The sequence below is a fragment of the Ceratotherium simum genome, chromosome 14, assembly GCF_057802395.1.
Source record: "Ceratotherium simum simum isolate JZ-2026a chromosome 14, ASM5780239v1, whole genome shotgun sequence".
NCBI classification, from domain to species: Eukaryota; Metazoa; Chordata; class Mammalia; order Perissodactyla; family Rhinocerotidae; genus Ceratotherium; species Ceratotherium simum.
In genome coordinates this window covers 32757293-32784573 of record NC_141913.1, presented here as the reverse complement: position 1 = coordinate 32784573, position 27281 = coordinate 32757293, and the positions used below count along the sequence as shown (strand labels likewise).

Sequence of the window (27281 nt, the reverse complement as noted above, 5' to 3'; positions counted from 1 at the left end):
GTCCTCATATTGTGTCTACGGGCTCCAGAATTTCCCTGGAGCCCTTTTGGAGGTGTCCATCAGGTGAGGGTGAAGAGACAGGGGGACTCTGAGACTCCCACGATTGCCCTGACCATAAAAACTCTTTTGATTTCTGTGAAAAGATCATCTGTATTTAAATTCATTCTACCTTACAAAACCTCTGGAAGGCAATCATTGCACGGCCTTAGGATCATGAAGATATTCCTCTTGGGTGTGGTGAATGGGGGCAGGAAAGGTAGAAGAAGAAAAGCCGCTGAAGAAGCTGGGAAGAAGAGAACATCTGCTTCTTTTCCTCACCCCAGAACAACAATCAAGTGAGGCAGAGACAAAGGACTTGAGACATTCCATATCAGTGCTTGTGGCCTAGTCCTATTGCCTCTCATATCTACTTGGCAGAAGAGAGCCAGGGAATCAGATTTCCCCTGGATCCCTCTATTCTTTCAGGCTGAAAGGAAAGGGTTAGAGGGCCCAGCCGTTGAAAGGATGTCCTGAAACATTTTCTGTAGATGACAGCTTTGGGGAAGAACATTGATTTGTCTGCTGTCCCAGCAACCTCCTGCCCAGGCTGCAGGTCTACTCACTAGAAGATGACTATTATTACCTGTCAAAAGCTTCTCCAGCTGCTTGTCCTTGGTCTGAGAAGCCATTGTTTGGAATGTCATCTTCCAGTTGTGGTCCGCTGCAAGTGAAAATCTCCAGATGGTTTCCTGCAGTTCTAAAGGAAGCACTCTAGCTTGTACCACCTCATTGGGTCTGATGTGTGTGACAAGGCCTCCTGCAATACCATGCAGGGCCATTCACTGGAAAATCTACCTGTGGACCCTTCAGAATGCATATGGTTGGCTACCTTGGGGTCAGACGTCCAGCGACCTTGAGCTTCTCCCTGGAGGTAGCAGAGAGATGCTGGTTGGTATGACCTACCCCACTGTGATCTGCTTATACATCTAGGGGAAAGATTGCAATTGCTGTATAACTCAGATATCATTGGGGAGCCCTTACTCCTCACAGACCTAAATAAAGTCGACTCACTCTCAATTTTATAGCATAGGGAAAAAAATCTAAACTCTGCCTTTTAATTCCTGTGAATTTCCACGGCTTATTTTCTAATAGCACCTCTTTCTTCAGCTATTATTTCCATGGTGGGGAAGAGTGTTCTTCTTCACCCTGAGTCATCTTAGAAGCTAAATTCAGCCAGTGTTCAAAACTTTTTCTACACTCAACAAGCATATATACTCAACAAGCATGTATTATATTTCACAGATTGTTTAGGTACAAAAGGAGGGGTTATACGAGAACACATGTTATTCTCTTTCTCTTTCTTCCTGGCCTCTCACAGCCTTCTTCCTTCCAACTCCTGTTTTCTGTCTGCTTCCTTTGAGGACTGACATCAGCTCTACTTTAGCTCCTCTGAGTGTCTTCTTCTGTCTTCCTAAATGAGCATCTTTCAAATGCTTCTAATGTAGCACTCATTAAAATGCAGTGTAATTGCCTGTTTGTTTTTATGTGTTCCCCCAAGATTATAAACTCTGTGTAGGTAGAAATCAATTATGTCTTTTTCAACATTGTAACTCTGTGCCTATCGGATGTGTAGCACAGATTACACTCTCGTATACGTATTGACGTTATTATTGATAAATATACTGATACATTAGATTTGTATCAGTGCTGATTCAGCCACGATTTAACTTCTTGTTCAAGAGAAAGTGTCAGTATAATATGTTCCAGGATGCTTCTGCTTTGTACGCACTCACACACTCACACACACACATATATGATTAAGATGACCTATTTAAGTAATTCTTTGAGAAAGTTCTTATAAATAGACTATTCAAGCTTCGTATTTTTGTCTTTTGTTTGTTTTGTGAGGAAGATCAGCCCTGAGCTAACACCCATGCTAATCCTCCTCTTTTTGCTGAGGAAGACCGGCTCTGAGCTAACATCTATTGCCAATCCTCCTCCTTTTTTTTTCCCCGCCAAAGCCCCAGTAGATAGTTGTATGTCATAGTTGCACATCCTCCTAGTTGCTGTATGTGGGACGCGGCCTCAGCATGGCCGGAGAAGCGGTGCGTTGGTGCACGCCCGGGATCCAAACCCGGGCTGCCAGTAGCGGAGCGCGTGCACTTAACCGCTAAGCCATGGGTCCGGGCCCTATTGTCTCTTTTTTTAAAAGAGAGGTCAATGCTCAATATCTTAGAGATGTATACTAGCTCAGAGTTATAGAAATATATCTTCACTGTAATACCAATTATCATATGTTTCAGATTTTTGGGTAAACCATATAATTATTCAACTATCTTAAGAAAAGTCATCTAGTGAAAATTCAATAATAACCTTCTAGTATTTTCTCTCAGTTACGTATGGTGGTTTTAAACTATCTCAATTTCATATTTACAACTAAAATATTTTAAAGGTATTTAAATACATGTGTTTGTTCTACAAAGAAATTAAATGGATTATTTTGGGAAAATTATCCAGAACACCTTAAGTTTTTTTAATTAACTAAAAACTTTATATTTTTGATGATAATTGCAAACATATCTTGCCAAACCCTCTGTAACTTACTTGTTGGGAAGAAAGCATTCCCACATGAGTAAATATAAATAGCAGAAGTGATTTAGTTTTAACATAATTTCATGCTTGACTTTAAGCAATATTTTTGAAAATTACAATATAACATGCCTTGAATTTGAATTGTGGTTTCTGTTTTCTAAAGCACCACCATATATGCCACTTTTGTTGATGGTTATAGAACACTCATGCATTGGCTAGCATTATCTCCATCTTACAAATAAGGTTGAGTGGCTGGCCAATCATAACATCAATATTTAGTGATGGATTTGAGACTTTAATACAGGCCTTTGGTGATTTCTTCTTATAAAATTCCACTGGAGAGGGAGAGTGAAGAATGTCCCTCTATCCTCTTAGGATGGAATAGAGAAGCAATAGCTTCAAATCAAACATGAGTGTTTTCAAATGAATTTTAAGGTGGTAGATGCTTCCAACAATGTGGCTCCACTGTGCTTTTCTGTGCAAACAGTATAGCATGCTGTTGCTACCATTTCTGTGTGATAAAGCTTTGTGTACATTTGGCCTCTTGCTTGAGAAGATAAATGAGCTCACTTCAGTATTGGGTCTATAGGCAGATGATTGAAATTCGGGGAGTTGTTTATATGCATTCAGAAGAGTATTTCTGCCACTGCATTTCTGCATGGGAGGTCTCAAAGGGAGAGGATGGACAGAAACAGATGGGAAGATTGTTTATTGGAAGGAAATGAAAGGGATTAGTTTCCATGGAGGCCAGGCAGGTGACCTAGATTTACAACACTGGAATGTGTACTCTGATGGACACTTTTTAAAAGAGAGAGAGAAATTGGATAGAAGGCCTGGCTTAATTTCCAGCCAATTCACATCAAATCTCTTTGAAGGGGTTTTCTGATCCCAAGAGAAGCTTTTATTTGATATACGTTTCATGTGTTCCGTTTATCTAGGGCTCAGAGAATCACACAGAGCAGTTCTTGTCTGGATTACTCAGCATGCTCCTGGCCTCAGCAGGCTCTTTGTGGAGTCTTTGTGTTTAAATAAACAAACATGAAATCTGAAAGACTCACACGTGATCCTCAGGTCACAGCGCCCTTTTCAGAGTAACTATTCTTATTTGCCTATGAAACTGAAAAACAACCCTATTCATCTTCAAAAAAAATTACAAGTAATTCTACAAGATTTCTCTTTTGTGAGAGGAAGATTACTGAAAGCACATAGAACAGTGGAATGGCAAATAGAAAGACTGTGTGATTGCTCATACACTGAATGGTATTAGAATGGCTGGTAGTTGCTAAAACGACACTAGATTGACCTCCCTGCAACTTATACTTCCCACAACTTCATCTTTCTGGAGCACAGTCATAAAGAATGAATTTCCTTGAAGGTAGGCTGTATGCCCTATAAATTTTTGAATCTTAACATTTCATTGCATATATGTGTGTCTTCCACCATGGCTGTATAAGTTTCTTGAGAGCCGAGACCATGGGTTTATGTGTGTGTGTGTGTGTGTGTGTGTGTGTGTGTGTCTTTATAGCTCCAGCAGCTAGCAAAAATCTAATTTTGGGGAGGTACTCAGTACTATGCTTTGAAAAAGTGCCTCCTCTAGTTGATCATTACTAGTTCCTAAATTCTTAAAATAATTCATTTATTTATTTGTGGTTCAAAATCAACAGCATGAATAATTATTGAGTTGTTCCAAACTGAAATGCTGTTGTAATGCTTTTAGTAGTGGTTCAGTTTGCTCTTTATTTATAATATAAATAGTAGATAAAACAAAATAGATGTAATGAAATAAGACTCTCAGATCTCTTGCCAGAGCTTCAGACCCAGAAATTCACTGTTTTCACTTGAATGATACATAGACATTGCAAAGTCAACACTTCCCAAGTTGGACTTTTGGTCCTCCTCCTTTATTCTCTTTCTCAGTAAATGTCATAACTATATGCCCACCTGCAAATGCCAGAAATCTGAGAGCTTCTCTTGCATCATCCTCCTTCCACCTCATATATCATTAAGTACAATAGGTTCAACCTTCTGAACACCTTGCAAATCTGTCAGCTTTCCTCCAACCCTAGTGCCACTATCATGGTATAGGCCACCATCATTTCTCACCTAGATTATTAACTATTTAATCTTTCTAGTTTTCTACCTTAAAATCCATTCACTACATTTCAGCCAGAGTGAGGATTCCAAAATGCACATCTGATGATAGTGTTACAATAGAGTCCAAATTTCTTAAAAACAATAACCATTCTTAACCCTTATTAAACATTTACTACATCCAAGACACTGTACTGGATGCCTTCCACACATTATCTCATTGAACCATTTGCACAACTCCATGAGGTAAATGCAAACATTATCATAACTTTTTCAAATGAGTGATATACATTTTAGAGACATCAAGTGATTTTCCTAAAATTAGACAGTTGGTAGTGGTAGAGCCAGGGTTTATACCTAGGCAGTCTGACTTCAGATACCTCACTCAAAAATATGGTTCCATTTAATATATTCATAGGCAATTTTAGATGCTTAAATTTTATCTACCAACATTCTCTTCCCTAAACTCTACGATTCAGCCACACTGAAATTATCTAAGTTTCTTTTTTGTTCCATCATCTTTATAACATCTGGCATTCTGGCTTTCAATTTTTATTTTTCTCTCTTACTTCACTTTCTCCTAACTCCAACCAAGTTTAGGTGCTACTTCTTCCAGGATGCATTCCTTGACTTTCCAAGTGTATATGGGAAGAAACATTTAAATCATACAAAGTATCTTTTCCAATTACAATGTAATGAAACTAGAAATCAAAAGCAAATGGAAAACTGAAAGATTTATGAATATGTAGAAACTAACCATTGCATTAAAGAAGAAATCAGAAAGCAAATTAGAAAATACTTAGAGATTAATGAACATGAAAACACAACATTCCAAAACTTATGGGGTGAAACAAAAGCAGTGCTAAAAGTGTAATTTATAACTGTAAATGCTTATTTAAAAAAGAAAAAAGATCTCAAATTAACAAGTTAACTTTAAACCTTAAAGAACTAGAAAAAGAACAAACTAAACCCAAAACTAATGGAAGGAAGGAAATAATAAAGATTAGGAGAGAGGTAAATAAAATAGAGAATAAAAAAGCAATAGAGAAAATCAATGACACAAAGTTTCCTCTTCAAATAAATGAACAAACTTGACAAACCTTTGACCAGACTGACTACGAAAATGAGTTTACTCAAATAACTAAAATCCAAATTTAAAGTTGGGGACTACCAATCTTACAGAAATAAAAAGAATAAGAGAATTGTATGCAAAAGAATCAATTTATACCCTTACCAAACAACATATAAAAATATTAACTGAAATGGATCGATGACCTAAAGACCAGAAGTAAAATTATAAAACTCTTAGAAGAAAACATAGGATTAAATATTCATAAGCTTGAATCTGGCAATGGATCCTTAGATATGACACCAAAAGCATGAGCAACAAAAGAAAAAAATAGATAAATTGGACTTCAAAAAAGGAAAAACTTTCATGCATCAAAGGCCATTATTAATAAAGTATAAAGATAATCTACAGAATAGGAGAAAATATTTGAAATCATATATCTGATAAATGTTTAGAATCGAGAATATATAAAGAACTTGTACCAGCTAGCAACAGGTACAAAAACACATTGAAACATCTCATAGTTTTCAATGTACAAGTCTTCACCTCCTTGGCTAAGTTTATTCCAAAGTATTTGATTCTTTTTGAATCTTCTTTGAATATTTTTGGAATCATTTTCTTAATTTCCTTTTTAGGTTGCTCATTGTTAGTGTATAGAAACACAACTGATTTTTGTGTGTTGATTTTGTATCCTACAACTTTGCTCAATTTGTTTAGCAGTTCTAACAGTTTTTTAGTTTTTTTGTAGAATCTTTAGAGTTTTCTACATATAAAATCGTGTCATCTGCAAACATAACGTTATGCCTTCTATTCCAATTTGGATGCCTTTTATTCTTTTACTTGCCTTTTTCCTCTGGCTAGGACTTCCAGTAATATGTTAAATAAAAGTGGTTAAAGCAGGCATCCTAGTCTTGCTCCTTATCTTAGAGAAAAAGCTTTTAGTCTTTCACCGTTGAGTATGAGGTTAAGAGGCAAGGTGTGTGTGATTAGGAAAGAATGGATACATTTGTTGCATGGTTTGTCCTCTGGGTAACATGACTAAGGCACCTCAAATCATGAAATTCTTCTGATGAAGAAGAAATCCACCTGACTTCACTTTAAGCAGAAACTACTTTTCCTGTATTCCCTGGAGTACATCCTTCTCAAGCTACGTACTTTAACTAAGTAGACTGATTCTCTTAATTAGGAACCTATTTAGAAATTATTCTTTGTTATGAAATCTAAAAAGTAATCATACATTTTCTGTTGGATATATTTAAATGTAAACTTTGTCTTGTGTTTTTTCAGAAGATGCTTATAAGACCCAGGTTAGGATCGACAATGAGCCAGCGTATCTGGACATCTTGGACACTGCTGGTCAGGTAGGTGATCTCCAATCTCCGAGGCCATTTCATGCTTTAACCTCAAATACCTTTATCACAAAGTAGAAGATGAGTTTAACTATTCAAACAGAAGAAAAACCAATTTTCAATAGCAATCAGGAATTAAATAAGACAAGATTTGGCAGGAAAATGTGACTCCTTGCAAATCAGAATATTTCAATATTCCCTTAATTGTCTAAATATAAAAGTGTAGATGTAATATTGCCAGTGAGGTCATAAAATTAATGAAATAGTTCATTATTCTTCCTCAGATGTATGCAAAACTCTGTCCTAGACCATAATCTGATGATGATTTTTATTAGAAAATTTCAGTTGAATATAAAAAAAGAAGGTCTACTTAGGAAATATGCTCATGGAACCAAGTCCAGGGAGACAGTTCAGTGGAATGGGGGACATAACCAAGGTTTAGCATAATATAATATGTTAATCTATAAACTTGTAAGTAAGAACAAGGAGGAGGAGGATAAGGAGGAAAAGAAGAGAATAATCTGTGTGATATAAAAATAAAGATAGAACTAAAATACGACCCAAAAATTTTAAGTAAAATAGGAGGAAAGGAATCAGAGTTAAAACATTTCAAAGTCTTATTGTACTGAGGAGGAAGGTGTAGATTCTATTTAACTCCATTCTTTTAAAACAATCATGTTAAAAATATAAACTTATCTATTAAATGCCAGACACAAAACATATAACTCTCTAATTTGTTGTAAACATGTAACTGCTCTACAAAAATAAGGTCTTAAAATAACTTAAAAACTAGCAAAGGGGAAAGGAAAGAATAAATTTAAAAAAATTATTAATACAATATAAGGCAGAAAAGAAAGAAGAAATGAAACAAAGAAAAAAAGGTAAAAAGAAAGCATAATATAATATCCAAATAGAAACATATCAGGAATCAAAATAAATGGAAATGGATATCTCTCTCCTAGAATAGGCAAGTGTTCTCAAGGTCATATGAATAAAGGAATAAAACTAACATATACTTGTTTGGTTTAAAAGATAAATAAGGGTACAGAAAGGTGGCAAAAAAGCAGGTAAAAAGTAACCAAACCTAAAGCAGGAATACCAGTATAATATCAGACAAAATAGCTTTTACGGCAAAAAGCATTATTAAGGTATAAAAGTGTCAGTTTGTAATGAAAAAAATCATCAAAAAGACTAAAAAATTCTAGTCTATCATATTCAAGTCAAATGGAGAGAATTATACAGAATATTGTATAAGTCCAAAATCATATATAGTGGGAAATTTTAATGCATCTCTGTCACTAAGTGTGGGATCAAAATGTAGTATAATTCTAGAAGGTTTGAAAACACATTTAGCTTAAATAGGATGCTGAAGTCAATACAAGAGTAGGCGTTCTTTTCACATACACATGTTGTTTATATTTTTTTATTGATTTCTAATCTAATTGCAAAGAATGTGGTCTATGGGAGATTATTTGATATATGTAAAATTTTACTTTTTGACTTAGAATGTGGTAAATGTTTATAATATGTTTAAGCTGGTGGTTACCCCTTAAGGGGAAAGGGGAGAGATATAAAGTAGACTTCAACTACATATGTAATGATTTACATTTTATAGAAGTTCTGATTAAATATGAGAAAATGTTAATAGTTGAAAATCTAGGTCATGAGTACACAGGTCTTCATTATATTATTTTCCTCTGTACTTAATTCAATATTTTTTAAAACATGTTTTATTATTTCATCTATTTGATGGAACTATTTAAAAATTAACTGGATTGGGCCTGCCCCGTGGCTTAGCGGTTAAGTGCGCACACTCCGCTACTGGCAGCCCAGGTTCGGATCCTGGGCGCGCACCGACGCACCACTACTCCGGCCATGCTGAGGCCGCGTCCCACATACGGCAACTAGAAGGATGTGCAACTATGACATACAACTATCTACTGGGCCTTTGGGGGAAAAAAAGGGGGGGAGGATTGGCAATAGATGTTAGCTCAGAGCCGATCTTCCTCAGCAAAAAGAGGAGGATTAGCATGGATGTTAGCTCAGGGCTGATCTTCCTCACAAAAAAACAAAAAAAATTAACTGCATTAATTGGAATATTGACAGTGTACAAGCCACTGGAAGTAAGTGGTCTCTTTCTATATTTATGAGATATATCAAGAGTATCTGAAATCTATATATTAACAAAGTTATTTGTTTCCAGAGACATTTGGATAGTGGACTTATGGGGGGGGAACTGTTGAAACCATGGGGGATACTTAGAATGGAAAAATTATTTCTATTATTTGAAAGAGCTGTCATATCCAATGGAAACTACACTTTTTTTTAGGGAAACTTTAGGCCTAATTGGAAGAAGACTGAGTAGGTTAAGTTTCACTCAATCTAATAAGGTATTTGCCACAACTAAAATCCTCAAGCCAAAAAAAGACTGTTTTGGGAAATAGCAAACTTACATCACTGAAAATACTCAACTAGAATTATGCTTTTGTAGAAAGTGAAATCCTTCATTTTTTGAATATTCATTCAGTCTGCAAATATGTATTGAGCATGTACCTGGTCCCAACTGTGGTCCTAATGTAATCACAAACAGCAGAGATGTTTTTCTTCTCCATTGGTGTAGGCTTGGTTGTGTCACTGCTTAGGTCAATGGAATGTAGGCACATGAGTCAACCTGCTAGCTCTGGGCCAATGTCTTAAGAGGTACTGAGGATGTTTTTGCTGTCCCCCAAGAGAAGAGCATGATGCAGGTTCCAGGAGAATGAGGAAGTATGTGGAGCAGACCTATACCCAATCCAAAGACTGGAACAAAGCCCAACCCACTCACAGACTGAAGCAGATCTTCTCCAGCCACCACACAGACTTGTGAACTAGAAAAATCGTGAACACTAGTTGCTTCCAGCCCCTATGTTTGAGGTCGTTTGTCATGCAGCATTTTTTGGCAGTAGCTGATCAATACAGCACAGTAAGGGAGCATTTATTAGTTCAACATGGCTAGAGGTGGAGAATATTACCTATTTGTGGGTGAAGTGGTGAATGATGAGAGATAAATCTGCATACATGCACTCAAGTGCTTTTTAACTCTGAGACTCTATGCTCTGAAAACAATGAGAAGCTTGCAAATATACAATTACAAAGATAAAATGATTACATATTTATATCATTAAATACTTTTCTAGGCTAGTCAGTCTCAACTGCAGCCAAACATCATTAGGAATATACCAGGCTTAAAAGATGGTGACTTGTTTTTCCCAAACTATTATTAAACTCCCACATGCCAGAGATAGTCTATACAGTCGATTTAACAAAACCTATGGCCCTGTAGGGGATAGGAGAGAATACCATTGAAATATTTTTAATACCCCCTTGTGTTCTTTTGGTGCTATGACTATTCAATATTTCTTGAAATTTATTATCCTTACAACAAACCAAGGAAGTAGATAGAAAAGTTATTTTTACTGTTACTACCTAGAATTTAAGCAAAGTGTTATACAAAGAAGTGAAGTGGCTCTACTCTTCGAGGTAATATTGGTACTTGAGCCAAGTCCCAATTTGTTTCAGTGTTTGTGTTATACACATAGCCTTGCAGTATCACAATAATCCAATGGAAGAAAGGGGCAATCACCAAACCTCAAGTTGTAAAGGAGTTTTACCCTAACCATTCTTCTAGTGTTTCAATTCTTTTTTCAATGCCCAATGATCCCACCAAATACTCATAAAGCCTATGTTTGACCACTTCAAGTGATTAGGAACACTGTTTCTGGAAGCAGACAAGAAGAGCTTTTAGGAAGATTTAATTATTAGAAAGAGTTTTCTTGCAATGAGCTAAAATTTTCCTCTCTATAATTTCCACCTACTGGTCTCAGATCTATCCCTTGAAAAGAAAATATTACTCATTTTATAAATGGAAAATTTAAGGCTCATAGAGGTTAAATGATTTATCTGAGGCAACACAGCAAGCTTTTGAGCCAGCTGCTCTTGAATCTATCTACACTCCCATTCAAATTCTTTCTTGTTTCACCTCTCCTATGGAATTTCTTAGTGTGTACCAAGTATTATCCTAGGTCAAAAAAATGCAGAATAGAATAAAATTGAGTCTCTGCTCTCAAATGCTTGAGGTTTGAGGCAGTAGGAGGACACTAAATTAAAAATTGTAGCAAATTGTGATAAGGAGTATGATAAAAGCATACAAATTTTGGTAATGGGTTATCTCTGATGCCTAAATTATTTTTGTCCTGGCCTAGAAACCAAAAAACATATCATGTAAGTAAAAACCAGAAGAGGTTTTGTTTTGTTTTGTTTTTATAATTGGTAACTGTGTTTAAGTGAAACTCTAACAAAATATATATAGTAAATTTAACTTAGTTACAAATGTATTGAATCATCCTTATCTTTATTAGAAATAATAAAAGTAATTCTCCTCCAAATATTCCAGATTCTATTTTTTTGATGTGCTAATATACCCAGTCACTGAAACTCCCTAGACCTAGGCATTACCCCCAGCACCTGGCTAATGCCTGGATTAAGGCACTCTGAAGTGATGGGAAATGTGATTGTAATCTGGCATCTCACTTAGCTAACCAACTCTGCAGTCAAAGCAAGCCCTTTATCCAATCTGGACCTAATTTATTACTCTGTGAAATGAGAGCATTGTTCTTGATCTTTAATGTCTCTTCCGGATTTAAAACCTGTGATTTTCTCAATTACTACTAGCCTGATTTTTATATAATTCTTCTCTGAAAGCTTTAATTGCTTTTTGACCACAAACTTTATTTTTTTTCTGTTTGTGGCTTAGCCTTAAAGGGAATGTTTTAGGGCATGACCCCTTCTTCAGGAATCATCTCATTCCACAAATGGTTGTGAGTACTTTAGTAGCCAAGACAATAAAACTTGGCCTAGAATTGTTCTCCAAGTGGACATAAAGTTCTGAGGTGACCAAGAGTTCCTATTAGAGGGTTATTTAGGACAGCTTCTCACTAATTATATCTTATTGTCAACACATATTACCCATTTCTTTAGTCAGCTTTTATTACATTTTTATAGTTTTAATTATTTGATGGATATTAATCTACTAACAGTCAGTACAAGCAACGTCACATCAAAGTTGAAAAGCATGAGACATGGGCTTGAAGAATGCTCCCAATCTTCAATTTGACAAGACTTGTTTTCAACTAGATGGGTTGTAAGCTGGGCACTAAGGAAGTCTAGAGATTTCTGCTGTCCTTCTCCTAACCCCTTCTGTATCCTGTTCCTCACTGCTGCCTACCCAACACCAGACTCTAATACAGGTCTCCTGTAACTATAATCTTAAAATGTGTATTCCTTTCATGTCCCTCTCAACTCATACTGTGCAGGTATCACTAATCCCCCTAGAAGTAAGATGCATTTTAAGAAACTATTTTTAACTCTAGTAAAAAGGCTTTATCTAAAGGTTTTGCCACATAGTCAGAAATATATGAAGAAAAGGTAAAAGAAAAGTTTTTTAAAATGCAAAAATATAGTCAAAGATTAAAGTACAAACTGATATTATAAGCATTGACATCAAGGGAATCAACAAAGGTCAATGCAACTCTAAATAAAAGAAGACAGGGCATGTTCACAACCAGACATATGTCTCAAATTGATGCAGCCTAATCATAGCCCTTGATCTTGGGAAAATGGGCCAATGTCATGGTGATCCACTGGGTTGGGTCTGAGACACTTGAAAACAATTCACTATCAATAGTACTGCAAATAGGATGGTCATGAACCCTCATTTTCCAAGAACATTCCTAGTTGGTACCTGTTGTAGATCAATTAACACTTGTTAATTCTTTTTTTAGCACTGTCTTTCACTTAGAAGTGCTCCATTTGGATTATAACTTTATATAGGCATCAAACCACTAATCTTCCTTCTCTAATAAGATGGCTCTAAAACATGGCTATAAAACCACCTGTGATTTAAATATACAAGCCAGGAAAACAAACCGCTATACAAAATAAGACCATAAACCAGAAACCAAACAAAGAGGATGCTTAGTAGCCAAACAACTGTGAAAAAATTCATAAAGTTCCTATGTTCTTTATGAACTTTATTAAAACAAGGGAGACTCTCAAGTTCTCATTCTCAGTCTATTTGACATTAGAGCCAGAGATAACATGATGGTTATTTTTTTTCCCAGTTTATGACTTTTAGAACCAAAATATCAGAAGAAATGTGTTTCTAGAAGCCAATATTCTTATAGTAAAATAAAACGACAATCTATAGTTTAGGAGCAAGAGCAAATTATTTTAAAATAGAAGATGAAACGCAAAAAATATTTTAGAAGCATATAAGTCTGGGATCATTTGCTGTAAAAGCCGGCATTTCTACAGCTAGGTGCAATAATGATATTCATAATTAATGTTATTAAATGATCAAGAAATTATAAATTAGATCTGTACTTTCTGCTACAGAAGACAAAACATATGTAATAAAAAATACTTCTACAAGATGACCATTTTTAAATGATGTTTTAAGGATAAATTTCTATTGACTCAGGGAAAAAAACAGCTACACCATGAATCGTATAAAAATCTATAAAAGATACAGAGGTCAGTCACAATGTCCTTAGTAATTCAGCGTACAGGAGATGCAACTATGCGAGATCACACGTACAGATTTGTATGTGTGTGTACGTATCTCACGTTCCAACATGATTAATTGGGCATCCGTAGATTTACAACATTAGACTAATTGTTCCACAGAGATACAAAATAAATAAAATCTCTGTAGTTCCTGGCCTTGAAGAGCTTATATTTTTATTTTTGCACATATTTAGGAAAGAAATCTAGACACAAAACCGAAGAAAGAGATGTCAAATGTCATTGCCATGTCTTTAATCATATTGCCTCTTGAGCTTTCCTTCATAAACTGTGAGTGTTCTTTATCAAACCATGTTTTAAGCATCTAATTACTCATCCAATATGATACGTAGGACGTTAAGATTTATATTTATCATTTATACTTTTAGATGAAACTGGAAATTTTGAAACTAGAGCTGCCAAATTAAAAACAAGTGATTTATACTTAGCATAAATATACTAAGTAAAATGACTACCAAGGTTCTATGAAGTATACTTTTGATAGAAATAATTAAAAAACAGAACGGCATTCAATGACCTCATCGTTCAAAGCTTTTCTTTCAGTATTTGATTTTTGTGGTGGATAATGCCAGAGCTTTGCATCCTATAATTACTGCCGGGCCACTGTGTAAACAGAATTTTCACTAAAAACAGTCCTTAGTAGAAACACTGCAGTCAATTCATAAATGTTTCTACTTAATATCCATGTAAATAACTATTATTGTGAAGATTTAAAATTAGAAGGGGCTTTAGAGGTCACATATTTTAGTTCCCTCTGTTTACAAATAAAGACCCTGGGGCTCAGAAGAGGTTAGTGGCTTATCTAAGGGCATGTGGCTTCTAAATGCAAATACTGGAGTGATCCTAGTGCTATGCCCACGAGGCATTATTGAAGTCTTACAGTGATGTGGCCACATTACCTCTTGTAAAAGCCATCTCTATGAACAGTACTGGACCATTCATGAGTGGTAATGCTTGCTATTTGTGTATTACTTGTTTGACAATGTCAATGATATTTTGATTAAAAGAGTCTTAGTTGAAAACCACCAGTACAGAAAACCAGCAAGAACAATAGATTAAAAACCCAAGATGGTAAAATCAAGGAAGAATCTGAAGAAAAAGAACACCATCAGTACAAGAAATTGCTTACCATTATCTTTTTTTTGTTTCTTTATATCTTTTACAATATTTTGCACAAAGGGTTTATGTTCCCTAATTCTATACAACAGAAGTATTTGTTTGCAGTATTTCCTTGAGTTACATTGTCTATAAATTGGTCCACTAGGAAAAGATTTAGATGATATAATTGATAAATTATGAAATTAGGAAGAATAATAGGGTCAGCTAAGACCACTTGTTGTAACTCCTATCCAGCTATATCATGAAAGAGGGATCCAGTTAAGAATAAGTACTCAATAAAAGTGAGTGGAACACTTGGGCATATAAGCTGTATTTTTCAAATATCTGACATTAATGGGATGTGTAGAATTAGACAAAATATATTTTGTCTCTGTGATTCACTGTCTTCCTATTTTTTAAATAGTTTTAATTAAATGTTATTTAAAATATTTTGTGTTCTAACATTCTATCATTCTCAAAACTCATTCATTCAACAGTGAATTAATATGTATTGTATTGGGAACTGAATAGTGCTCTTTGAACAGTGCTAGCAGCTATGACAGATTCAAACAAGTATGAAAAATGTTCCCTGCCTTTAAGAAATTTTTAGTTCAGTCTTTGAGGCAAAATGTACCTGGTTCATTAAGAGAAATGTCACTAATGCATTGTAAAGTAGCTCTCAATTAAGTTTAAGAATGAAAATCAATTATTTTTGCTCAGGCAAAATGATAACCAGAGAAGGATAATGCAGAAAGGCTTCTCCCAACAAACTGTTATTTTCACCGAGGAGGTATATTTATACACACAACCTCCAACACCTGAGTCTGTTAAAAGAACAAGAAGTGGGTAATACAGACATTTAGGAGTACGACATTTTGATGATAAAACCAAAGGTATTATAAAAACTTTTCTTTTGATTTCTCTTTTTTCTTCCTTCAGAAATATAGCAATAATATGATGTTAAAATTTTTTCTATATTCTTTTGTGGGAAATAGTCAGAGGGTGAGAGAGATTCTGGCTGTGTTTGGAGCACCTAGTATATTCAGAAAGCTACCAGGGGTTGAGACAGAAATCAGAGGAAGGGAAATGGAAAACGAGGTTCTTGAAATTCAATCAAGGCTTAAGGAAGAAGACTGATGTTTCTTTCTAGAGCTTATTTCTACACTTTACAGCCCAAGTCAGTGGGTTGCGAACATGTATGACAGTAAGGGAAAAACGCCTTATCCAGAAATAAGGACGTGAATGTGGCTGGAGCGACCTATAGATCCTGAGTATGGTAAACAGAATACACTAGAAAATCACTTGGGAAATACTGGTAGTCCTTATATTATATACTCCAAAGCTAATATTTTGAAATTTAAATAGGTCAGTTAGTCTCCCTTACAAGATTAAAAAATCCTTGAAGTGAGGAACTACGTCTTCTTTCATATCACCATGTATGTCTGGTGTCTCGTTAGGTATATTGTAGGTGTTTCTTAATCAGGTAGCTTTTTCAGTCAATTGAGGAAGAAAAGAATATATCTGGCTTTTTGTTGCTGTTGTTCAAGACTCCTGATGAAATTATTTTCTGTTAAACTGATTCTTATTCCTAAGAATCTTCAAAAGCCCTAGAAAATAAATGTGTTGCATTTCATTTGAAATTCAGAAACAGATGAAGTTTGGGGAACTAAACTTCTTCATTAGAAATCAATTCTGCAATTAGGCAGCAGAGCTGCTGAAATGCTGTGATTCAAGGAACTTGGGTTCTTCCTTGGACCAACTACTGGTAAATAGCATGACAATTTTGACTTCAATAAGCAACTGAAGACAAACTGTGACAAAAGAGTTGGACAATATATTGCCTCAGAGTCATTAAGTGCCTTCAAAGTAAGAAAGAAGCTTCTAATCAACAGAATTTGATGAGGTGCCATTTAATATAGGATTATCCTGGAGACTAAGTTTATTTGTATCCTAAAAATCCTCTGAATTCTGAATTCTTTTTAATGAAAATGATCATGAACCATCTCATTCAGAGATTATTCAAAGTAATGGGGGGTCTGTATTAGAACAACAGTTTGAAACTAAATGATGAGTCCACCCACTAGGCTAACAAGTATCTTTAGCAGCACTAAGAAATCAAACGACATATTTTTCCTGCCAGGCCCTTAAGCCAAAAATTTTGCACCCTGCTTTCAGCTTTGAAGCAAAGCTGTTTGATTCCCAAAGGCTCTTCAGATAAATACACTTTCATACCCTAAACATAATACTCCTGTGAGTTGCTCTGACAATTATCTAGGTTCTTCCAGCTTATTATCCAAAAATGCTGTTCTCTCATCCTGAATCAATTCAAGTCTCAAATGAAAGCTAAAATATCTTATCTAATGGAAATTCAAAATGCATTTTTATCAGTAATATTTTTAATGGCTCATAAACTGAGTCCTTTAAAGGATAAAAATGGTTTTAAAACCATTTAAATGGGTTTCCCCTCGCAGTTTGGTTTTTTTTTTTTTTCCTACTATAATGCAGGAAAGCCCCATTTATGATAAAATGCAAAGTGCTATAACTTTTCTTTGCAGAAATCCAGCTTTGATTTCAAAATCAAGTTGCTGTTCTGGGCAACCCAAAGTACTTCCTTGTAGAATGACTGACTATTTTATTTTGGCAGGTTTCATGTATGAGTTTGGTACAAGTCTGCCTTAATAGCTACCCACACTCTCACTCCTAAACTTTTTTCTCCTTTATTCTCATACCTAAAATTTCAGAGAAAAATTGTTGAGTTATAGAGCCATAAAAAATAGGCATGACACGAGTAAGAAAGTCATTTTTGTCTACAAAACTATAATGACCTAAATCCAGCCAAACTTCATCTTTTCATTAAACTGCAGGAAGTCAATGGAACCAATACATTTACAGGAACTCCACTGCCAGTGCTACGTAAAAGGCATGCCATCTCACCCTTCTGAGAGAATAGTGTATTACTCAGAGTTCTCCACAGAAACAGAACCAACAGGATATCTATATAAATATAGATATAGATAAATATGAGATTTGTTATCATAATTAGCTCATGCAATTATGGAGGCTGAGAAATTCTGCAATGTGCTGTCTGCAAGCTGGAGAATCAGGAAATTCTATGGTGTAAGTTAAGTCCAAAGGCCTGAGAATTGGGGTGCTGATGGTCTAAGTCTCGATCAGAGTCCAAAAGCCCAAGAACATAGAGCTCTGATGTCCAAGGGCAGGAGAAGATGGATGTCTCAGCTCAAGCAGAGAGAGAGCCAATTCACCCTTCCTCTTCCTTTTTGTTCTATTTGGGCCCTCAACAGGTTGGATGATGCCCACCCACATTGGAGAGGGCCATCTGGTTTACTCAGTTCACCGATTCAAATGCTAATCTCTCACAGAAACACCCTCAAAGATACATCCAGAAATAATGTTTTACCCGCTTTCTGGGCATCCCTTAGCCCAGTCAAGTTGACACATAAAATTAACCATTACAAGTGCCTTTTGGGCAGGCTATTCTACTAATTGGTATCAAAATATCAGATGATTTTGTAGGGCAGCAGAATTTGCTACCCCAAAATATGTCTCTTTGGCTTGATTATTTTTAAGAACAAAAGACTCAGGAAGAAACTTTTGACCTTCCCCCTAAATGCCTAAAAGACTTTCACATAGAAGTTCTGTTTCAGGAAGGAGCTAATAACGTGGATAACTATAATATAATATTAACTAGGTGTGGTAGACAAAGAGGAACCTAGCAAGGCCCATTTGATCAAAGTCCTCTCCATGTCTCATTGTCTTTGCAAGATACAGCAAACATTTGTTTACCAAACATTTGCTTTCCATCTCCATGTGAATAGTCTTCTTCCCTTTGGAATTCCAGAACCACTACCCCCAACATCCTCCTTTGTCTTTAGCTGAAGATAATATGCAAGGTGGTGGCTTCAGCCATTTAAGTGAGTCATTCAGTTTTCCTGGGTTTCTCCCATGTATACATGTTATTAAATTTGTCTGATGTTCTCCTGTTATTCTGTCTCACATCATTTTGATTCTTGGACCAGCCAGAAGAATCTAGAAGGGTAGAGGAATATTTCTTCCTCCTCTACAATTTCATTTAGTAGTTGTGGTAGTTAAAGAAAAATTATTGCTTCTTTTGCTTTGTGGCTCTGGTGAGACAATAGAAAATGTAGCTTAAATAGCAATACAGCTTGTGGCTCCAGGGATATGCTTATATAATTTAACTGTGGGGTCAAGTCACTCATGGGGTCAAGTCTTCAGAATACATTAATGTGATGATGCCACAACTGTTCTATTGACTTGGTCATAGGTCTCATGTCTTCTCCTACCTTGATCTTGCACTCCAGTTGTAGATAAAAGAAATGTGTGGTTACAATTGAGAGTCAGTCTGTAGAGGGGTAGTATTAGAGAAAGCTTGCTGAGTCTTGAATAGCTTTAGCTAGGGCTTGATAAGAACTCTCAGTATGAGTGTAATCATATTAGGGATTCAGCCTCCAACAATAAATTGATCAGCCTTACTGTCCAGTCATTGTCAAAACTCTGCTTCTGGAGAAACTGGTAACAACTTTAATAATACTTCTAACCAGACATTTATTAATCTTTGAGAGAATAAAGACAATGTAGAATTTGAGTCACTTAAGGAAAAACTGAAATTCTTGAATTACTTTCATAGTAGAGGATTCGCATTAATGCTAGTTGGGTATATAGTGTCTATAATATTTATGGTTTATGTTTTTTTATTCTTTTATGTATAAACCTTATAAACCAGAATAACTTTAAAAATAATCTCCAAAGCTATTATATCTGTTCATCCTGTGAATGACATCGTCTTGGAATATGCACCACATCTGGAATCCTACAAATCAGACTAAGATGCACTGAGAAACTTCAGGAGCATAAATAATAAACAAAAAACTATCGAGCAAGTAATTTTATACATTAAAAAAAACTTTAGAAGAAAGGTGATTGATTAAAAATATGCATATGTATGATATTTTGAGAAACACATTTAATGAAACAAAGATGATTTTTCTTCTATCCTGAGGAAATGATGAGCAATACCTTCTCTGAGAAAAAAAATAGCATACTAGTCAACATATTTGATGGTAATAGCAAACTGTATGTAATCTTGATGAATATGTGCCAGCCTACACCATTGGGATAGGCTCTGTTAAGAAAATATAGCTGGAAAATATCTTCACAGCTTATTAATATTGTACAGTTGATGCCAACTTTCAGCTTGGACTCATGATCATTTATGAGTACTACTACAAATGGTGGCAATAATTCAAACAATTTGCCCAAAATCTTCTGAATTTTACATGCCTTCTAGGATTTTTGCCCATGTAAGTATGTTGATGTTAGACGACATAGACTTCTGTGATAATTCTTAAATTTCCTTCTAAGGTGATTCTCAGAACAGTGAGTCTTCATTAAGATTCTGTGTCCATGGAAATCTACCACGAAGTTTCAACAGGGCTTGAGACATTCCAATTAATCTATAGAAATGAACATTCTAATTATTTGTTATTGATATTTACTTTTTAAAAATATCCTCTTTTATCCCATTACCTCTTTGGTAGTGTATATATTCTCATTCATATTTTCTTGGAAATTTACTTTTGCTAAATTTCCTTTAGTGAAGAGATACCAGCTAATGGCTTCACCAGAGGCCCCACATACATAATGATCTCCCTAGGCATCATCTTAGAAACTTCTCAGAAATTCATGTAGGCATGAGATAAATAACTCAGTTATTTTCCATAAGCTATAAAGTCTTCACCAGGTTTTGATTCCCTTTGGAACAGGTAAACCTCTAAGCCGTGGTTCATAGTGCAAGTAAATTATGAACTTTTATTAATGCAACAGTTTCATCATATGAGTTAATCTCAAATGGAGTACAATGACCTAAATCTGACAGATAACTGCTAGAGAATTATTAGGTGAATAGCAGCATCCTAGCAGGGGCCTTCATTACTGTTTGCCTCAAAATAGAATGAATGCCTTTTAACATGGAAATTCCAGAGAGAGACTGACATATAAACATTTTCAATAAGCAACAAAGCTGTTATTTTAAATTTAGTGTCTGTTTTGGATCTCGAGTGAAAGCTGTGACTATTCAACTGTAGGGTTTAAGAGTAATGGTGTAATGTTCGTCATACTTATTATTTTATATATGTTATCCGTATTACATATATTTTATGTATAACATATATGTGTGTGTATTTTAATCCCTGACATCAGAAATGAGGTTTTACTTTCAATTTTTTAAAAGTTTTATAAAAACATTTTATTTGCCATCTTAAAATGGACTCTGTCTAATATTGACAAATTTCCTGCAGTTTTTAACTCTAGTAATTAAAAAGTCAAACAAAAAGACCCTAAATTATCTTGTGAACAATAAAAATAACTGATTTAGTCAGCAAGTTTTGATTAAGAGACTATGATGTTTACACAGGAAACCAGACACAAGGAAGTGGATGAGCAAAGCAGAGACAGACTCATTTCATGGAGCCTGTCTTGTGTAGAAGACGGATGAAAAATCTATAAACTAAACTAAACTAAATGAATAATTGCAATTGTGCAAAGGGAAATTGCCTAATGTGGAGGGTCAAGGTTAGCGAAGGCTTTAAGTTGAGATATGAGTTTGAGTTCATGAGGTAGAGAGAGGGAAAAAATAACTATTCGGGGCAGGCCCGGTGGCATAGCGGTTAAGTGCACGCGCTCCGCTTTGCCCGGGGTTCGCAGGTTAGGATCCAAGTCGCGCACCAATTATTGCTCATCAATCCTTGTTGGTGGCGGTGTCCCATATAAAGTGGAGGAAGATGGGCACAGATGTTAGCCCAAGGCCAATCTTGCTCATCAAAAAGAGGAGGATTGGCGTCAGAAGTTAGCTCAGTGTCAATCTTCCTCACAAAAAAGAACTATTCCAGGTATGGCAATTGACATGTGGGAATGTGTGTAGCAGGGGAGAAGATGGTAGGTTTGCAAACTAAGAGATGCCCAGTACTTCTCAGACAGGGAGCATGTGGGGATCACATGACAAGACCGGGCTAAAGAGGTCAGTCTGATCATACCAAGTCAGGTTAATCATTCTAAATTTTATTACTGGAGTAATACGAAGTTTTTGATGAAGAGTAACAAAACTAGGGTTGTATTTTTAAATGCTCCTGGAATAGTGCAGAAAAAGAAATGTAAGGGGACGGAATAAATTGTTGGAAGATCATTAAGAGGCTTTTAGGGAATTCCAGGCAAAGGATAGTATCCTGGCTAGGTGGATGGAGAGAAGTGGCACACTCCAGAGTCATTTCAGATGAAGAAATAAGATTTGGGGAAACATTCCAGACTTATAAACCTGGCAATATCATTACAGTCTAGTCATAGTCTGACATTTTACTATTTTCCATGATCAAATTGTATATTGTTATTTTGTGAGATTATTTTGTTTTTCGCTAATTTTTACGAAAAGCACCCCTAGTTTATTTAGGTACTGTAAGTATGGACTGTATTATTATATTAGCTCACTCTAGCTTGCTGATACTTTTATGCTAATCAGAAATGATATTATACTTATCCAGGGACCAGGATAAAACGATATTTCATCCACCTGGAACCAGCTAAAACGGTATTTCTAGTTTCTGAATGCATTTGTAGGCACTGAAAGGCCAAATACCTTGCTCAATAATTTTTTATATATTTTGCAACAAAACAGATCCAAACCCTCAGCCCTAGATAGAACAATAGATGAGAGTCGCTGAAATGCTGTTGCAAAATTACATTTAAAAACAGAAATGTAGATCTAAAGTTTATAAACCTGCAACAGTTTCAAATTGCTGCTCTTGAAATAAAGCCTATAAGAAACTCATTTTTATAGACCATTTTTTGCCTTGTAAAAATGGGCAGTCCCTGGCTTCCAAAGCCCGTGGCAGAATACCTCACTCTGTTCTTGCTACCTGTAACAGTAGGAACTCTTTTAACCCGGCTTCTCTGTAACTTACCCACTAGGTTAACCAGTGGCCCCTACTCCTTCTCTAAATCATCTAGTCACTTCCTGGCAGCCCAATTACTCTCTACTCTACCTGCATTTTGGCTCTCCCCAATATGCTTACCAAGAGTTTGTGATGTTTGCTCCCCAACCAGTTTATCCCAGTAGTACATAATCTTGTAATTATATAATTTAAGTAAGTTACATGAACTGATAAAATATCATGGAGAGTCAACATTTAAACTGAGGGTTTCAAAATGGTATGTTAATGATGAATCTCAGCTCCCCCACCTCTCAAATTGTCATTAAAATAGGGGTGGGCAAGATGATTTAAAAATTTGGCATTAAAAATTTATGATTCTGAACTCTGATGAATTCACAAGTGTCTTAAATTCTTGCTCCACTTTAAAGATATCAAAAGTTTAAAGCGTGAACGATGCATTATGAATGTTTTTTGCAAAAATAAGACTCCATTTGGTAGACTTATTTTTAAAAAGGGGCGTGTTGGCTCACCATCAAAGATGGGAAGATGAATATACATTTGTATGTTTTAAATGAATATAAAATGTTTAATGTATGTATCATTTAAAATTATTCCACTTCTCAAGTGATGCCAGTTAACCAACATGAAGCCAGATCAGGTCTTTTATCGTCCCTAAGAGTCCCTGGCCGTACAACAGCTCAGACACCAAATATTCTTTGTCTGAATCATCAGTACACATTCTGTCCTCTAGATCTTTACTTCCCTGGGCTAGAATCTGGCGTCCCTGATGTACAACAGTCTCCACTTTACCTCCTGCCAAACAAACTCCTATTCAGCTTACTCTCATCCCTTCTCTTACCTGCCTTCTGTGACACTAGGATTCCATTGCAAATTGTGACACATATCAGGATCAAATTTTCACCTCTGCCTCATACTGCCTGTTATAAGTAGTTGAGTACATCTGAGCTTTTTGGCTATTTTTCCTCTGTTAGGTACCGAGAGAATAATAATCAAGATAGCACCAGGTGCAAGCAAACCCTTATCCAAGGGACTGCAGCCCACTGCCATTGATGGCGCAGTTCCTTGCGATAATTAAAACAGGCAATTTGACCACAGATGCATTTCTCTTGTTAATCATCGGGTCATTAGCCTTAATAAGATCAATCAGTGATTAGATTCACCACATCTCAAAGGAATGGAATGGAGCAAAGAGGAAATAAAATTTCAGTACATGTTTCATTTGTCTCTAACCTTCATCTTACGCCACAAAGCCCGAATAGTCCGTGGAGGTTATCGATGCACTATCTTGATGCCTAGGTGATCAAAGATTCAACAGAATGACCCCAAAAGGGGGACACATAGAGGAATAAAAAGGACTTATTTAGTGGTCTGCTCTTATTTCTGGGACACTGAGCCAGGGTTGGCTAAATTACAGGGGATTCGCCCTATTTCATTTAATCATTAGTGTCCTCCAGCAGGGATGTTGCGTGTGGGTAGAAACTACCATTGGTCTTATGGAAATAAGGGACATAAATCTCTCCCGAATGTCAAGGATTGCCTCAAAACCCTAAGTAAATCTAGACTCTCCAATCCCCCAGTGATTCAGTCTTATATGAATTATCCAGAATAGGCAAATCCATAGAGACAGAAAGTAGGTCAGTGGTTGTCAAGATCTGAGGAGAGGGGGAATAAGGCATGACTGCTAATGATTTGGGGTTTCTTTTTGTGGTGATGAAAATGTTCTAGACTTAGTGGTGATGGTTGCACAACTTTGTAAATGTACTCAAAAACACTGAATTGTACACTTTAAAATGGGGAGTTTTATGGTATAAGAATTAAATCTCAAATTAAAAAACAATTAAAATTTAAAAACATCATGAGGACCAAGCTATACCAGACCAATTGTTTCAGAACATCAGAGCAGAGATTCAGGCATATAACCAAGGAATAGAGATCCCAGCCTCTGCTCTTACATTGACTTGCTGTTTCACATGGGAAAGCCGTGAAATCATGGAAGGTGTGAAGTGGAAGGACTTTGTGACCCTTATGTTCAAGCCTTAACCTGACAGTACCCTCTTTAAAACTTAACTGGAGAAAGTTTTGGGGCAAATTAAACACCAAAAAAAGGTTAGTTCATAATCAAGCTACTATTCTTCATGGGCAGTCATGGTCAATACCATCATGGTCAACTGGCCTCCTGCCTTCACATCAAGCTGATATCTTTGTATATTTTTCTTACTGATCTATCTGTCAAAAGATTTATCTGAATCCTTGGACACTCCAGCCTCCACCTTTCTGCATGCAGTTTGGGCATCAGCAGCGGTAACCCTTGGCTGAATTAGCAATAGTACTACTGAACAATTTCAATCTGTCGATATAGCTCTTGTGGTCTCTAATTTGAAACAGCTTGAACTATCATACTGAACTGCTTTTCTGATAATTTGATCACTGTTTATCTGACTTCCTCAGAAATATGTAAAATAGGATCTCATGCAACCTACCTTAGCCTTTCTTATCTAACATTGAGACAATTGTGTGACCTCCTGGCCTCCAAGAGCTCCACATAGAATAGGTTGCCTGATGTAAAATGCTTTGATATACCCAATAACACAAGTATTATTAAGCAAGATACAATCTGTTGCTTTCTCGCTTATGGTGACCTAAATCTGCTATACAGAGAAGGAAAAATAATATACTGATGATGGTAAGAGAAACAATGAATGTGAAGTGATTTATATTTTTGAAAGGATAAGGCTGAGGAGAAAGATAATAGATGTCTTTAAATTAATGAAGATAATAAAAACAGGGAAGATGGGCTCCATTGGATACTCGAGAGAGGCAAAATTCAGTCTCCCGAAAGAGGGTTCAGTACAGATTTACACTACAGGGAGTAAACTAATAAAACATACATTTCTAAAAGAGTTTAGATTTATTATGTATATAGTTCATAAATATATTTACTTAGAATTCCACATGTATTTTAAGCTACCGTTTTACACTTACTAGTACATTTTTGCTTTTGGCCATTTCTGTCTATTTAACATAAGTTCTCAAACTTTTCTGCATGATTCTGAGAGAAGGGCAGGAAAGAGTGGGGACAATTCCTTGTATATTGGCAATTGTTTGCACAATCCTTAGCAACATTTCAGTTGGCAGTGTTGCCAGTAATTAGGACAATTCCTTAGCAATGGTTTTGCCAACAATGGATTTGAGATATGATTTTTATGTATGTTCACTAGAACTGAAAATTCAGTATATTAGAAAAAATAAATGCAGAGTTTCACATCAGTCCTTTTAAGCCAAAGAAGGTGACAACAATCATTGCTCCATCCTTCCATGAGCCAGGTCTACTCTAGAAGGGCCTTTTTGGTAGAACATGAAGAAAGCATTGACTCACTAGATGGGCTGGACTTCAGGGACCTAAAAATGCACTGGGAAAATCAGTTAAAAGGCTCTATGGTTAATACATTTCTCATTAAGACGTAAAATTTTTTTTTTAAAAAAGGAACATGAAAATTCAAAATATATTCAGCCTCAAGCTAGTAAGAGATGGCTCAAAAACTAAAACCTGAAAGTCTACATAACATAGAACTTTTGGAGGAGTCTATATCTTGAATAAGAAAGAACATGCTTCATAAGAAGGATCACGTGCTAGACCAAATTTTTATCATTAATCTTTCTGATTTCTTTTGGAAGTTGATACCCCATAAAAATTTTATTCACTATATGTTTTAAATGTATGATACCGCTTTTATTGATTTTTTTCCTTACTCTTCTCTATGAGACATTTTTCTTGTGATTTAAGGAACTTCAGGAAATTAATTCCTATAGTTTGCAAGGGAATCCTGTTCAGCAAATTTGTGCACTTTTCTTTTCAAGTCTCAGCTGAGAAATAGAATCCATTTTGGAAGATAAGGAAAGCACGATGTCTGTGCTCAGCCTGGAACGTTGTAGCTGTAAGGACTCTAGATATCATCTAGTCTTCAGTGTTATTCTTTAGCACTTTATTTTTTAAATCCCAATCTTTCTGATGCTTTTAAACATTTATTTATAGAGGTAATAATTGAAACTTTTTTAAAGGATAGTATTGAGAATCACAACTAAATTTGGAAGAACTTGGTGGGTTATTGGAAAAAAGGCTCTGTGGGGCATATCCCAAGCCTTTAAAGTTGTTTACAAGGCCGTTCCATGGCACATGTTTTGGTGACTCTGTAAGAAGCAAATGGTCTCAACCAAATGTGGGGCTTCTGGTGTCCTTTTAGCCATTCCTGCCCCTGACAGGCCAGAATCAGAGGGCCATGGGCGTCAAAGACATTGACTCCTCCAACACTTTGATAATGTTCTCTTTGTCCTCCCGTATTTCCATGGCAACAACTATGTCTGGCCTGTATCAAGGCTGTATGTGTGTATCACTCACTTTTAGGTAACACTGAGATGGCTCATTCTTCCATAAATTGTCTCCTTCTAATTGTTGATGAGAGGAATCCCTTTGTCATGAGTCAACACCATAATAAAGGATCA

General features: G+C 35.8%; 1 protein-coding gene across 1 annotated transcript in view; it reads left to right on the top strand.

Annotated features, from left to right (window-relative positions):
* Nucleotides 1-27281, top strand: part of RIT2 (Ras like without CAAX 2) — a 311462-nt gene that overhangs the window by 77619 nt on the left and 206562 nt on the right. The window contains exon 3 of the mRNA XM_087439167.1: nucleotides 7019-7092. Coding sequence (XP_087295293.1) covers nucleotides 7019-7092 — 74 coding nt within the window. The remainder of the gene's footprint in view (nucleotides 1-7018; nucleotides 7093-27281) is intronic.